Here is a 13,060-nt window from a genome sequence, read left to right as displayed (position 1 = left end):
TTAACGCAGTGCTCACATCTGGTCCAAGTGCTCTGGATAAGGGACAAAAGAATGCATAGCTTTAAATGGGACACCAGACCAACCCCTGAAGGCTCAAGGGACACAAGAGGGAGCAGAAAGAACGTTAAGTGCCAGAGGATGAGGACACACGCCAGAGAGTGTTGCCATCTCGATACGATATGACAAACAAGATTGGGCCCTCCAACATTTCACCAAGACTAGAGGAGGTTTTATGGGCCCCACTCCATCATGACTGCCGGGGTAGAGTGGAGAGTACCAATTTCTCACAGGCTACCCACTGGGGGATTCGTTATGTTCAGAGGGGAAGAAAGACGGATGGAAGAGGGTAATGAGGGGCGAATGTAGTCAGAACACATTGTATATACATTCAGAAACAGTAAAAACCAAAGGGATGTGAGCCAGATAGCTGTCCTTCAACACTGACTCAGGGATTTGGGTTTCAGCTTCACTAGGTTCTTGGACACGGGCTAAATTGAAGAGAAAAGTCAAGAAGGACTCAGACATACTTTTAACAGTCTCAGGCCAGAAGCCACAAGATAGTCCATCTTCACGCCATTGGCTACACTGAGTGGCGTGACCGAGTTGATTACCAGGGTAGCCTTTCTTTGTGTGTCCAGGAAAGGGAGGAAAAGTGGGTGTGGTAGACACTAGTACTGCGTGTGCGGTGTGCAAGTGTGCTGCAGTCTTTTCCGACTTAACAGAAGAGCTATTTCCCTTCAGCCACTGGCCCAGCTCTCTGCCTGAGCAGCCTCACCGTCCGCTGAAATGAGGCCTCTTTCCTGCGGAACACAGGTGGGTTGGTTTTCTACTTCTGCCTGCCAACTGGTCAACGAAATCACAAGCAGCATTCCCCACTGCTGAGTGGCCTTTAATACTCGGATTTTCAAATTCCTAACTCCAGGCTAGACTTGGCCTATGAAAAATATATAAAGTATATATATGCATATGTAAAACTGGGCATTAAACACTTCTACCTGGATGTTGACAGGCATCGCAGACTTCACCCCTACACACAGGACTCCCAGTCCTGCTCGGCCCTCTGCACCCACAACTCTCCACTGATCTCAGCTGACGGTAACGTGATGCTTCCATCGTCTTTGGAGTTAACTGCTCCTCCTTTCCTTCTCTCCGCTCTTATACCCAGCTTGTAAGGAGACCCCCTGAGCTCTGTCTTCAGAACAGTCCCAGAATCTGGCACGAGCATCCCTCCCTGCCATCACTGGGGTCCTCACACTATGTCTTGGCTACGCCAGTGTCTACTTCTGCTCTGCTTCTCCCCTTGGCCTCTTTCGATCTATGTCCGTGAACACAGTCATCAAAACAATCGCTTGTGAAACCCTTCAGTAGCTTTTCTGTTTATTCTGTGCAAAGGTCAAGTGTCTAGTGGGGGTCAGCGTCTGGCCTCATCTCCTGTCTGACATAGAAAGTGGCACCCTTCCTCATTCTGATACTGTGTCAGGCATCTGGGATGGCTTCAGTCGCTAGGCCTTTCATTGTTACTCTTCTGCCTCACTAACTCACCTGCTCACTCTCCAGCTGTCAACATGGCCGACCCTTCATCTCCCACTTCTCTGTTCTCAGAAGCTGCCCTTGCAAACAAGCCTTCCTTGACTTTCCTGTCTAAGACCTCAATACCTGTGACGTGACGTTCCATAGCCCCCTCTTCCGTTTTGTTTTCCCCAATGGCATCTAACAAAGTACATTTGATATCTACCAATTTCCTTCCTTTTAGAATCGAAGTGAGGTTCACCCAGCACCCGGAATGGTCCTTCTGTGTGCACAGTAGGACTCAGACAGCTGTTTGTTTAATGAATGGATAAACAGATGAGGAAAACGGTCCAAGGACGCTGATTGCTTGAGCCTTCACACCAGAGGGCACAGAGGTTCAGATGGTACTTCAGCCAATGGCTCCTCTGCCTGGAAAATTTGCCTTGATGGTTTTTCAGGCTAGGGCTGGTGATGGGGAGGGGGAGAGGGAAGGGTTGGCTCTGTGCTCAGGATGGGTGTTCAATTTAGAGACTGTCCTGAATGGCTCTTAATCGCAGGCCATCGTGAGTCAGGGCAATGGAGGGCTGGACGGCTGCTGAAGAGAAGAGCTGAGCTGGGCCTCCACTGAGGGAGGAGGGGAGGGACAGGGTTGCAGTTTGCTTTCCGAACTTTCCTAGTTCAAAGAGTGTGGCAAGTGTGAGCAAGGGTGAGGGCAGGGCAGAAGTTTATTCAAATTTAATGATGGAACTATATGAAGTTAGAGATTTCTAGGGAGTGAATCTAACGCTTTTTTCTTAGAAGACCCCAATACAGTTAATTTCTAGTGGTTACTCTTTAGTGTGGTGCTTACTTATTTGCCATTTCATTCGGATTCTATGATATCATCCACTGAGCTAAGTGTGAGCCTACAAGGACTCTTCAGTGTGCACACAGTGAGCAGCAAGAAGCTGTGGTCTAGTGCATGGGGCCATGTTCTGAATAGAGAGGAAAGGCACTCCGAGGCAGGCTTTGGGACACTCATGAGTCTGCAAAGGAAAATACCATTGGGGCTCACTTACAGGTCCCACTACGTGGTAGTCTGAATGAGAAGGGTCTTCATAGGCTCATGTATATGTATATGAATTCTTAGTCACCAGGGAGAGGCACTATTTGAAAAGATTAGAAGGATTAGGGGGGTGTGGTCTTGTTAGAAGGGTGTCACTGGGGTGGGCTTTGAGGTTTCAGAAACTCATGCCAGGCCCAGACTCTCTCTCTCCGCCTATGGATCATGATACAGCTCTCAGCTATGACTCCAGTGCTTGCCTGCATGCATGCTGCCATGCTCCCTGCCATCATGGTAATGGACTAAACTTCTGAAACTTGAAGCAAGCCCCCAAATAAACGGTTTCTTTCATTAAGAGCTGCCTTGGTCATGGTGCCTCTTCACAGCAATAGAACAATGATTAAGACACACTAGAGAGATACTGAAGAGCTGTGTTACTATTAATATAAACTCATGTTAACCAAGGGAAAAATGCTTGTATCTACTTATAACTGAAGATTCCAGGAACACAAACAAGGAGAAGGTTTTAGTAGTTTAAGTCTGAGCCGTTGCCCAAGGCACAATTGAAGTTGTGGTTTCCAATGCAGCAATGTTTGGAGGTAACTGGATCATGGAGGGAATCTAAGCTCATCAATGAATGAATCAATGATGAATGGATACTCCTCTGAAGGACCACTGTGACGGGTGGAAACTCCAGAAGGCAGGACCGAGTGGGAGGAAGGATGTATACTGTTTGGTTCTTTATCTACTCTCTCTGCTTCACAGCCATTATCAGGTGACCAACTCTGCTCTCCGGTGCCCTTCTGCCATGGTGCTCTATGTCACTTCAGGCCTAGAAACTACAGAACTAGGTGACTATGGGCTGATACAGCGAACCAAAAGAATTCTTCTTTAAGATGCTCTTCTCAGGGTGAAGAAAGCTGAGAAACCCATGAATGTAGATGATACAGGGACTAGAGGGACAAAAGTCACTTGACAGGGCCAGAAGCAATAAGACCAATACACAGCCAAGACACTCTTTACTAACACAATCAAAAAAGTCAAGTAGACTTTTACTGGATGTCCATGTGGCGGCAGTCAGCGTCCTCTTAGTTTGAACAGATTGAGCAATGCCCGAGAAAGCAACATTTGTATCAAGGGTTTGATTGGAGAAGAAACTTCTGGTTTTGGAACATTTATTTATAGCTTGATCTTCTTTACATTTTACTGGATATGTATTATATTTTGATAAATAATTTAAGGGCTTCAGAATGTTAGAGATTCTTAAAAGTAAGAACCTGGCTCAGAGAGGTTAAGCAGACCAGGATTTAAGTTATGATTGGAAACAGGCTGGGGCTTAGGGTATTCTAGGAAGCATGAGGCAGGACTAACATATCATTGAGAAAAGACTCATGACATAAAGTAAGATTTTCATTTGTGTGTACATTTTAATACCTAATGTCTGGAAATGAGTAATGCACATACAAACTGGCTCTCAAACAGAAAACACTAATAAATACACACCGAGCATCACTTCCTGAGACTACTCTGAATTACTGGAAGTTCTGTCAATAGTTCCAGAGAATTCTAGAGTTGGAGTAAGGAGGGAAGGTGTTCTTACTCCCATATAGAGAAGAAACAAAGACTTACATCTGACAAATGGCCTGCTACAGGATGGGCTGGATTGAAAACTTTGGCATTTATGATCTCGGCTAATCCTAGCGGCAACTCACTGACTGCTATGCCTCCATTCAGTTCAGTTGGGAAATGTCCACCCTGCTCAGGACCACTCCACAGCTGCCATTGCTCTGTCTTCTCTTGCTACCTGCTGCCTAACAGTTTGCTCCCTGACTTGACCCTAGTTACTCCATCTTTGAATGGTTTATTCTTGTACAAGAAATGTGAATGGAGCAGCCTATGGTGACTATGAAAGGATGGCCCATGTGAAGACAATTCAAACTTAGAGGGGCCATTGGCCATTCTGCTCTGTGCAGTCAGTCACAAACGCTGTCTGGCAAGGGACTGGACTCTTGTGTCTCTTCCATCCCACACGTCATTTCTAGTGCTGTGGACTGAACATGCTAAGCAAGCGCTCCACCACTGACCTGCACCTCTACCCCTTTCTGTCTGTTTCTTCCCTGTTAGATTCGGAGGAGATCTGGTGGTACAGGTGCCCACTCCACCACTCCCTACTGTTTAACATATAACCATCGACCCACTAACATTGTCCTGTATTTCTGAAGGCATCTAGGCTTGGGAGCCTGGAACTGAGTAGTAGTTCTCATCTTTAACTCCTGATTTAGGTCTTGGACGTCTCACAGCAGAGGAGGTGACCCTGGACCTCGTTCATGAGGGCAAGGACGTGACCTGTGTCTCTGTGGGCCATGCAGTACCCAGCTTGCAAATGGCTGCCCATGACTCTTGAGTTGTACACCGTGCTGGTGGCACACAGAGAATACTCTGTCCCACACGCAAAGTTCAAGGGTGCACAGCATTCTCCCCAGTCTTCCGAAAATATGGGGACTCAGAACGATTGGTGAATCATAAACAATTTGAAGAGTGATCAATTTAATGGTTTACTATTGGGAAGCCCATCTTCTGGGTCCCTTGCCTCTCAACCACTGTCATCTTTACACACAGTAAGCCAGGCTATTCATGTCCCCAAAGTACCAAAATGACTGTCTTTACCAAAGCAGTTAAGAAACCTGAGTAGGGGATATTTTCAATACTGATGAGAAAAGCAAATTGACACTTCTTAGAATCTCACTGCATTAATGGTGAGAACTGCTGGTGGCTTTTTTTTTTTTTTAATTCCTAAGTAAGGAAGGTCCTGTGAATCCTTTCGCTGTTTTATTCTCAGGGGAAATCTAATGATCCATTTGAAAGAGAGAAGACATAGCCGTGATTCAAATCCTACACAGAGGACTGCATCAGACTGAGGCTCAACCGTTCAAACCCCAAAGTTTAAGTGAAGTAGCAGCTGTGAGGGCCTGGGCCGCAGGTGAGGCTCTTTTCCCTTAAAGAAGCACACTTACTTTGCATTCATGCTGTTGAGGCTGCAAGAGCATCACACAGAAACTGACTATCGTACAAGCCAACATGGGGGTGACGGTGACGCGAACACCGATATGGCATCGTGTGCATGTGACTTCTACCGCCTCCTTTGCCAGTTTTTAAAAAATAAGTCAACAAACCTCCTGTAACAACCACACAAAACACACCAAGTAACCGTACCTCTTCAGGCAAGCTGACCACCAGGTCATCTTTTGTCTGTCCAACCAGGGCTTGCCAGAAGTATTCGCTGCACGCGGCCAGCACGGCCCGGTGGGCTCGGAACTCCTTCCTCTCCACGATGAGAGTCACATCACAGAGGATGTCCTTTTTCCGTTGGTCATTGAGGCCGAGGAGGATGTTGGCACAGTGGACTGTGGACTCATACACATACATGGGGGAGTCAGGCTTCTCATCCACAGACATGCCGTTCAAACCCTGGAAGAGAGAAAGGCTGGGTCAGTGGCCCGTAAGTGACAGAGAAGGTAAGGAGGACCGTCATGGCTCCTAGGTCCCCCAGTCAGGAGCCTGGCAGAGGGGAGAGGGCTGCTAAGCAGCACAGCTGTTCTGGGTTGGTGTAACAAAATCAGAAATGTCTGGAAGGCTGCAACCTATTGCTTCCCTTCCACTCACTACATTTCTTTACCCTGCATTTTTTAATGGAACACCTTGTGTGTATAGTCTAATTACTAACTGAGATTTGTGTTAAGAGGGAACAAATCATTTTTAAGTCTTTGAGACACTGTTTTGGTGAAATACATGCAAGTTCCTAAGTCGAAATTCAGCAAAGAGGACAAGTAGACTACATATTACATCATGAGCTATGATTCAATGGATGCACTAACGTGTAGATGTAGGTCTGCTATTCCATCCGCTCTTTACCCTTCACAATAGAAAGGGAGCAATACACCATGCAGCCATTCCTGTCTCAGATATGGAACAATGCTTTCATTGTCTCAGAGGGTCCAGTGAACATCTTTAAGGAAACAACATTGAAATAAAAGCCATGAAAAAAAGAGACATTCAGAGTAAGATCTACAAAGACTCCTTTGCTTTAAAAAGTAGCCTGTGAGTAATTTTAAAATGCACTGTCCACAGCTGAATCAAAGGTTGGGTTTTCAGGAAGGCCTACTACCAGCATAAACCCCAGTAGCAAGTCCTTCTTCCCCCTGTCTTTATTTTTGCTTTTGAAAACAGCTTTAGTATGTGATGCTTCAATATTTGGAGTATGCAATTGCCATCGGACTTGTGTATGCAACTGGGAAGCCGTCGACACGATCAAGATGAGCCACTCATCAGCACTCAAAGCCTGCTGCAGCCCTTACGCCTGTCAGTAGCCCTGCAACCACTGCTCAGCTTTCTGACGTCTGTTGGCCTCTTCTAGAGTTTCACTTAAATGGAATAATGCGCTACCCTGTCTGATTTGTCTTACTCAGAACAATTACTTTGTCATCTACTCATGCAGCTGGATAGAGCAAAGGTTTGTTCCTCCTTCCATTCTGTTGGTAAGAACGTAAACTAGTGCAGTCGCTATAGAAACCAGCGTGGAGGTGTGTCGGAAAGCTGAACATAGGCTGCTTGTATGATACAGGCGTGCAACTCTAAGGCACACACCTACATCGGTTTAAGCTGACCACAGAGATACCTGCACATCTGTATTTACTGCAGCACAGTCGAAATACCCAGAAAATGGAAAGAAACAGCCTAGATGTCAATATTCAGACTAATGAACCCAGAAAATGCCGCTCATATACGCAACAGAGTTTTATTCAGTCTTAAAGAAGACCTGAGTCATTATTAGTAGGAAAATGTGTGGAACTGGAAAGACAAATATTGCACGTTTTCTCTTATGTGCAAAAATCTCGATTTAACATGAAGTTATAGGGAGTCTATATTAAAAGAGAACAAGAGAAAATAATAGGGGAAGATAAAATAACTCATTTTTCTTTCATATGCAGAAGCTAGAATTAAATACACACTCATACACATATATACACCAGCAAGTGGTGGTGGAGGACGGAGAAACAGGTGAAGGTAGTGGGATGAAAAATTAGCAAAGTATATGATATATGTCTATGCAAATATGTTAGTGAGGAGAGAGATGGGAGGGTAGGGCGGAGGAGGCAGGGATAACCAACACTAAAGATTTTAGAAAAGGTCATATGGAAATCTGCTATATTATAAGCTTCCTAAACATATAAACATGTTTAACTGGAGGTATCCCACATAGGAGACTATACTTCTCCCAAGACTATACTCCTTCCAGAAGCCATAAGATGCCAAATAACTCCATTACCAGGCATGGGTTACCTCCCCTCAAGATGCTGACTAGAGGTGCTAGATACTCCTAAAACAATATAGGATTTTGCTATTGGTCTTGCCTGTTCACCAGAACTTATTGTTCACTTTGTCTGTTCACCAAAACCTTACTGTTGAAGATACCATACACCTTTGTCACAGGACATGACAAATCAAGTTAGCACTGACCAGGAAGTTTTCTCCCAGCTGGTTAGCATTCATAGTCCTGGAGGTGCTATGTAGGCTGCTGGGAGAAAGTGTCATCAACAGTTTGTGAACCCTGTGAATTACAATAATAACTGGTATGGCAAGGTACTCCCATGGGTGCAATAGTGGCACAAATATTATGGGGTAACCACTTTGTGATGGAATTTAAGGCTTTTTGTTCAGGAGGAAACAAATGCCTGGTACTATAAATCTGGCTAAGAACCTATAGTTAGGGAACTCCTAGGCCCCAGAGGTGGATCTGCTACTATCACCCTGCAAAAGGGACTGCCTTCTAGATTCTTATCTCTACACATAGATCAGTGCAGCTTATCATCAGTGAAGTTTCTCTGTGCAGTGAATGGTGGCTAAATGCAGAAACTTACAGCTGGTCAAAGTACAGAGAATAAAAGTCATGGAATGCTCAGAACAAAGGAGACCACTATATTAAACCCCTCTGAAAGGTTCAGGGATGATGGTGGAAGAGAGACAGAAAGATTCTAAGAGACAGAAGTTGGGGAGATCAGAGCAGAACAACGTTGGATGTTTAGTGTGTTGGTTACAAGTTGTTATGGATAATGGTGAGGAAAAAAACTAAACAAGGAGATTAGATTCAGGGTCTAGTTTTGAAAAGAAAAAAAAGGGAGAAATGCTGTGGGATAATGCTCTTGTACACTGTAAAGATTTGTCATGCAGTTTAATAAAATGTTGATTGGCCAGTAGCCAGGCAGGAAGTATAGGCAGGGCAACCAGACTAGGAGAATTCTGGGAAGAGGAAAGGCAAAGATACGGTCGGTCGTCATCCAGAAGCAGAGCAAGCAAGATGAGAATGTCTTACTGAGAAAGGTACCAAGCCACATGGCTAAACATAGATAAGAATTATGGGTTAATTTAAATTGTAATAGGTAGTTAGTAATAAGCCTAAACAATAGGCCAAACAGTTTATAATTAATATGAGCCTCTGTGTGTTTATTTGGGACTGAATGGCTGTGGGACCAGTTGGACAGAAACTTCCATCTACAAGTGTTCGGGCAGGGCTTGGCAGGACTGATACACTCATGGACTGACAGTGGCAGGGGCTGTACAAGATCTGTACAAGATGAAGCCAATCAACATTCTAGCACAGAGGAAGAAAGGATTCATGAGCCCCCACCCATAAATGAGGAGCTATGGGCAGCTGATCATTCCTTGAGTAGGGAAAGCCGGTTTTCTTTAAGTGTGTGGTTTCTGGTAAGTCCACGGAAGTTCCAGTAGATGGCCACACAGCATGATAACATGAATGAATGAATGGGCAGCACAAAATGAATTTGATGGGTGGAAGGGCGGGAGGGAGGGAGAAGAGGGGGACACATGGTTTGGGAGGTAGGGAGGTAGAGATGGGTCTGGGAGGAGTTAGGGGAAAGAGAGGGAATAAGTATGATAAAAAATATACTGTGTGAAATGATCAAATAATAAAAATATTAGAAAGTAAATACCGCAGGCAAAATCTATTATTTTGTATGCCAACTAAAACTTAGTAAAATAGGAGATTTGTTATGTTATTGCTGAATTGTATTTGCTGCATTTACAAGTTTAAGCCATCCATTGCTACTGGTGGATAACTGAACTGTTTCCAGTTTGGGACTACTATAACTAAAGCTGCTGGGAACATCAGTGCTTAAGACTTCATAGGGACAGGTACCTGAGTTTCTTCCAGGGCACATACAAGTTTAAGGTTTTAAGAAACTGGCATTGTTTTCTCACACAGCTGTATCATCTTACGTTTCCCTAAGAGCATATGAGCATTGGCTCTTGACATCCTTGCCAGCACTGGGCATCTTTGTAGCTGCACCCTGATACCTCCCTGGAACTCACTCTGTAGACCAGGCTGGCCTCAAACTCAGAGATCTGCCTACCTCTGTGTTGGGGGAGCTCCTTCCACTCCTTCAGCCAATAGCTGCTGAGATACCAGCCCATTGGGGTGTGGTCTCTCTCTAAAAAACGCAGCCACTTCCCTCCACTCACTTTCTGGCTTCCTGCTCCGCTTTCGGTGACTAGGCTCCCTTCCTGATTGCGTAGAGGGCTGTGTGTGTGTGTGTGTGTGTGTGTGTGTATTTACCATATTGCAGTGTACATTTCTACCTCTAATTAAGATACTTATATTTTGTTTATGTATTGATATGTATTTACCATATTGCATTGTATATTTGTACATTGTTTATATTTGGAGGTCATATTGTCCTCATTTATTGCACAGTTGTTTATTGTCTTAGTTTTTAAGTAAGACAGGTATTGAGAATTATATAGATCAATAGTCATCTATGTCATTTGTAATTAGACTAATCAGGTTCGTTAGATACATAGAGATTATGCTCAGTATAGATAATCTTCACCCTCTTCAAAGAGCTGTAGAAAATGGCCTTTAATTTAACTCAGAGTTTCCATGGTAGTGAGACACAATTGCTCCTGTCAACACCGATCTATTCCCGAGAAAATGTTCAGCACCAAAGACACTCCACGTGGAGCCTTTCTTCTTGGCAGAACTGGCCTTTGGGCAAAGAAATGCCCATACCTTAACCACTGACAGATACAGAGTATCCATAAATGGATAAAATGGGACTGTTCATATCCTGCCACGCAGACCAGTGGTAAGATAGTTTAGAAAAGTTTCTTCGCTTTGAAAATGGTATGTCAGTACGTTAGGCCTTAGCCAAAGTCGGTTTTGCTTCAATGCTGCAAACATGACTTTGGGTGATTGTCCAGGTAGCTAGTTGTCTCAGTGATTTGTTGCATGTTTTGGAAACTTGTTTGAATGCACTTCCTAATTATTCAGATCTTCGATGGGGTTGAAGACTATATAATGAGTTACTTTCCTCTCATGACTTGGCCAAGTTATTTATTATACAAGACTTAAACTAGTTGGAATAGGATATTTGTACTTGTATATAAATTCGTAGTAGGTTTAGAACTCTCTTTACTTTAAACAAAAAGGGGGAGGTGTTGCGGGAGCTCCTTCCGCTTCTTCAACCAATAGCCACTGAGCTACCAGCCTATTGGGGCGTGGTCTCTCTCTAAAAAAACGTGGCACTTCCCTCCACTCACTCTCTGGCTTCCGGCTCCACTTCCGGAGATTGCACAGAGGCTGTTGTCTGGGACGGTGATCTGTAAGTTTTTTTCCCCTTCAAATAAATAACCCATTCTATTAATCATAATTCCAAACTGGTGTGGGATTGTTTGTGACTTACACCTTCACCTCTGCCTCCTTAGGCCTGGGATTAAAGGTGTGCAATACCCACATTAAACTTAATTCTTGAAGCCGGGTCTGCTTTATAGCCCAGGCTCGTTTTTCAACACTAGATCCTTCTACCTCTGCCTTATGAGTGTTGGGAATGTATGCGACAGATATGAGACACTTTCCATTTCAAATCAGGTTGTCTGTTTCTTGCTGTGGACTCTGAGAGTTCTGACTGCTCTCAACAGTCCTTTATGTAACAGTTAATATTTTCCCTCCAGTCAGCCATAGCTTGTCTTCTTAATATTTATTCTTAAAGTTTTCACTTGATAAAAACCCAATTATGTAACTTTTAGAAATATATTGTACTTCCCTGGTATCAAATCCAAAATAAAGTTTTAGTGCTCTATGAATATTAATATACTTTCAAATTTATACCTAAGCATCCAAATATTATTTTAAAGTGTCAACTTGATTTTTCATTGTTAATATATAAATAATTTTATATTTGATGATGAAGATCAAACTCAGAGCCTCTTGCTAGAATTCTAGGCAAATATTCTAATACTTAGCTATACTGCACATTATACAAGAAGCAATTTTGTATAAAGATTTTGTATCCTGAAACCTTGCCTAGTATTAGTTCTCATGGCCTTTCCTGAAGCTTCTATAGCATTTATGCAGTGACGATAACGCTGTCTGTAAATAAAACATCAACTCATTTTTATGGATGCTTTGTGCATTTTTGTGACTGACCATGCTGCCAGTGGTTCTGCTGTAACACTGAACAGAGTGATGAGAACCAAAACCCCTGCCTTGCTGAGGGTGGGGGAAACAGCATTTCACCAGGATGCCGATGTTAGCAACAGGTGCTTCACAGATGCTCTTGCTGTGGGATGAGGTCTCCACCCATTCCACAGAGTTTCACTGGCATTGCTTTAACTAAAAACCTGACCTCAGAATCCCAGCTCTGGGGAGGCTGAGGCAACACCACAAATTTGAGGCCAGCCTCCGTCACACAGCAAGAACCTCTAGAGAGAAAGGGAGAAAGGGGGACAAAGAGTGGGAAAAGAGAGGGGAGGGAGAGCAAAGAGGGTAGAGAGGGAGAAGAATGGCGAGGGAGAGAAAGGAGGAGAGAGAGAGAGGGAGAGAAGGGAAGGGAGAAAAAGGAGGGGACAGAGGGAGAAGAGAGGGGAGAGAGAGAGAGAAGGGGGAGAGGGGAAGAGAGGGGAGGGAAAGAAAAGAGGGGAGAGAGAAGAAGAGAGGGAGGAGAGAGAGAGGAATGGAGAGAGAAGAGGGGAGGAAGAGAGGGGGAGAAGAAAGGGGATGGAGAGAAAGGAGAGGAGAGAGGGGAAGAGAGGGAGGGAGCAGTCCAGCACTTTAGTTTGTTTTTTTCCTCCCTGTTGAAGATTTTCTCTCTATCACGCATTTCCCCATGGGATAATGTGACCGTGATAAGCCCTGGCTTTGTCTCCTTCCAGTCTTCTGGTTGTGGCTGTGGAAGCATTCATATCTGAAGTACTTCAGCCATCATGTTCTCAAGCGTCTTTGCCAAATATTTTTTTTTTTTTTTGCTGTCTCATTTCCTACTCTTCCGACAATGGTCCAAGACTTTGGCCAATTAGAAAACTGCCGCCAGTTCTGAATGCACTGCTCATGTAACATGTTTTGTTTCTTTTCTTACCGTCCAGCCTGGGTGGTCCCACTCAGCAGTCTTCTGCAATTGCTATTCATTATTTCTCAAAGGTAAGGTAATTTTTATCTCA

At 44.2% G+C, this 13,060-nt stretch overlaps 1 protein-coding gene across 2 annotated transcripts in view; it reads right to left on the bottom strand.

Moving 5' to 3' along the window:
• Bach2 (BTB domain and CNC homolog 2) overlaps nucleotides 1–13,060 on the bottom strand; it is a 335,006-nt gene that overhangs the window by 74,183 nt on the left and 247,763 nt on the right. For both annotated transcript variants that reach the window (XM_038347946.1, XM_038347948.1), the window contains exon 4: nucleotides 5,765–6,019. In XM_038347946.1, the coding sequence (XP_038203874.1) occupies nucleotides 5,765–6,007 (243 nt within the window). In that variant the 5' untranslated portion in view covers nucleotides 6,008–6,019. The remainder of the gene's footprint in view (nucleotides 1–5,764; nucleotides 6,020–13,060) is intronic.

This window comes from Arvicola amphibius, chromosome 11 (assembly GCF_903992535.2).
Source record: "Arvicola amphibius chromosome 11, mArvAmp1.2, whole genome shotgun sequence".
Classification (NCBI taxonomy): domain Eukaryota; kingdom Metazoa; phylum Chordata; class Mammalia; order Rodentia; family Cricetidae; genus Arvicola; species Arvicola amphibius.
Note: the sequence above shows the minus strand (reverse complement) of the source record. Positions and strands in the feature narration are given on the sequence as shown.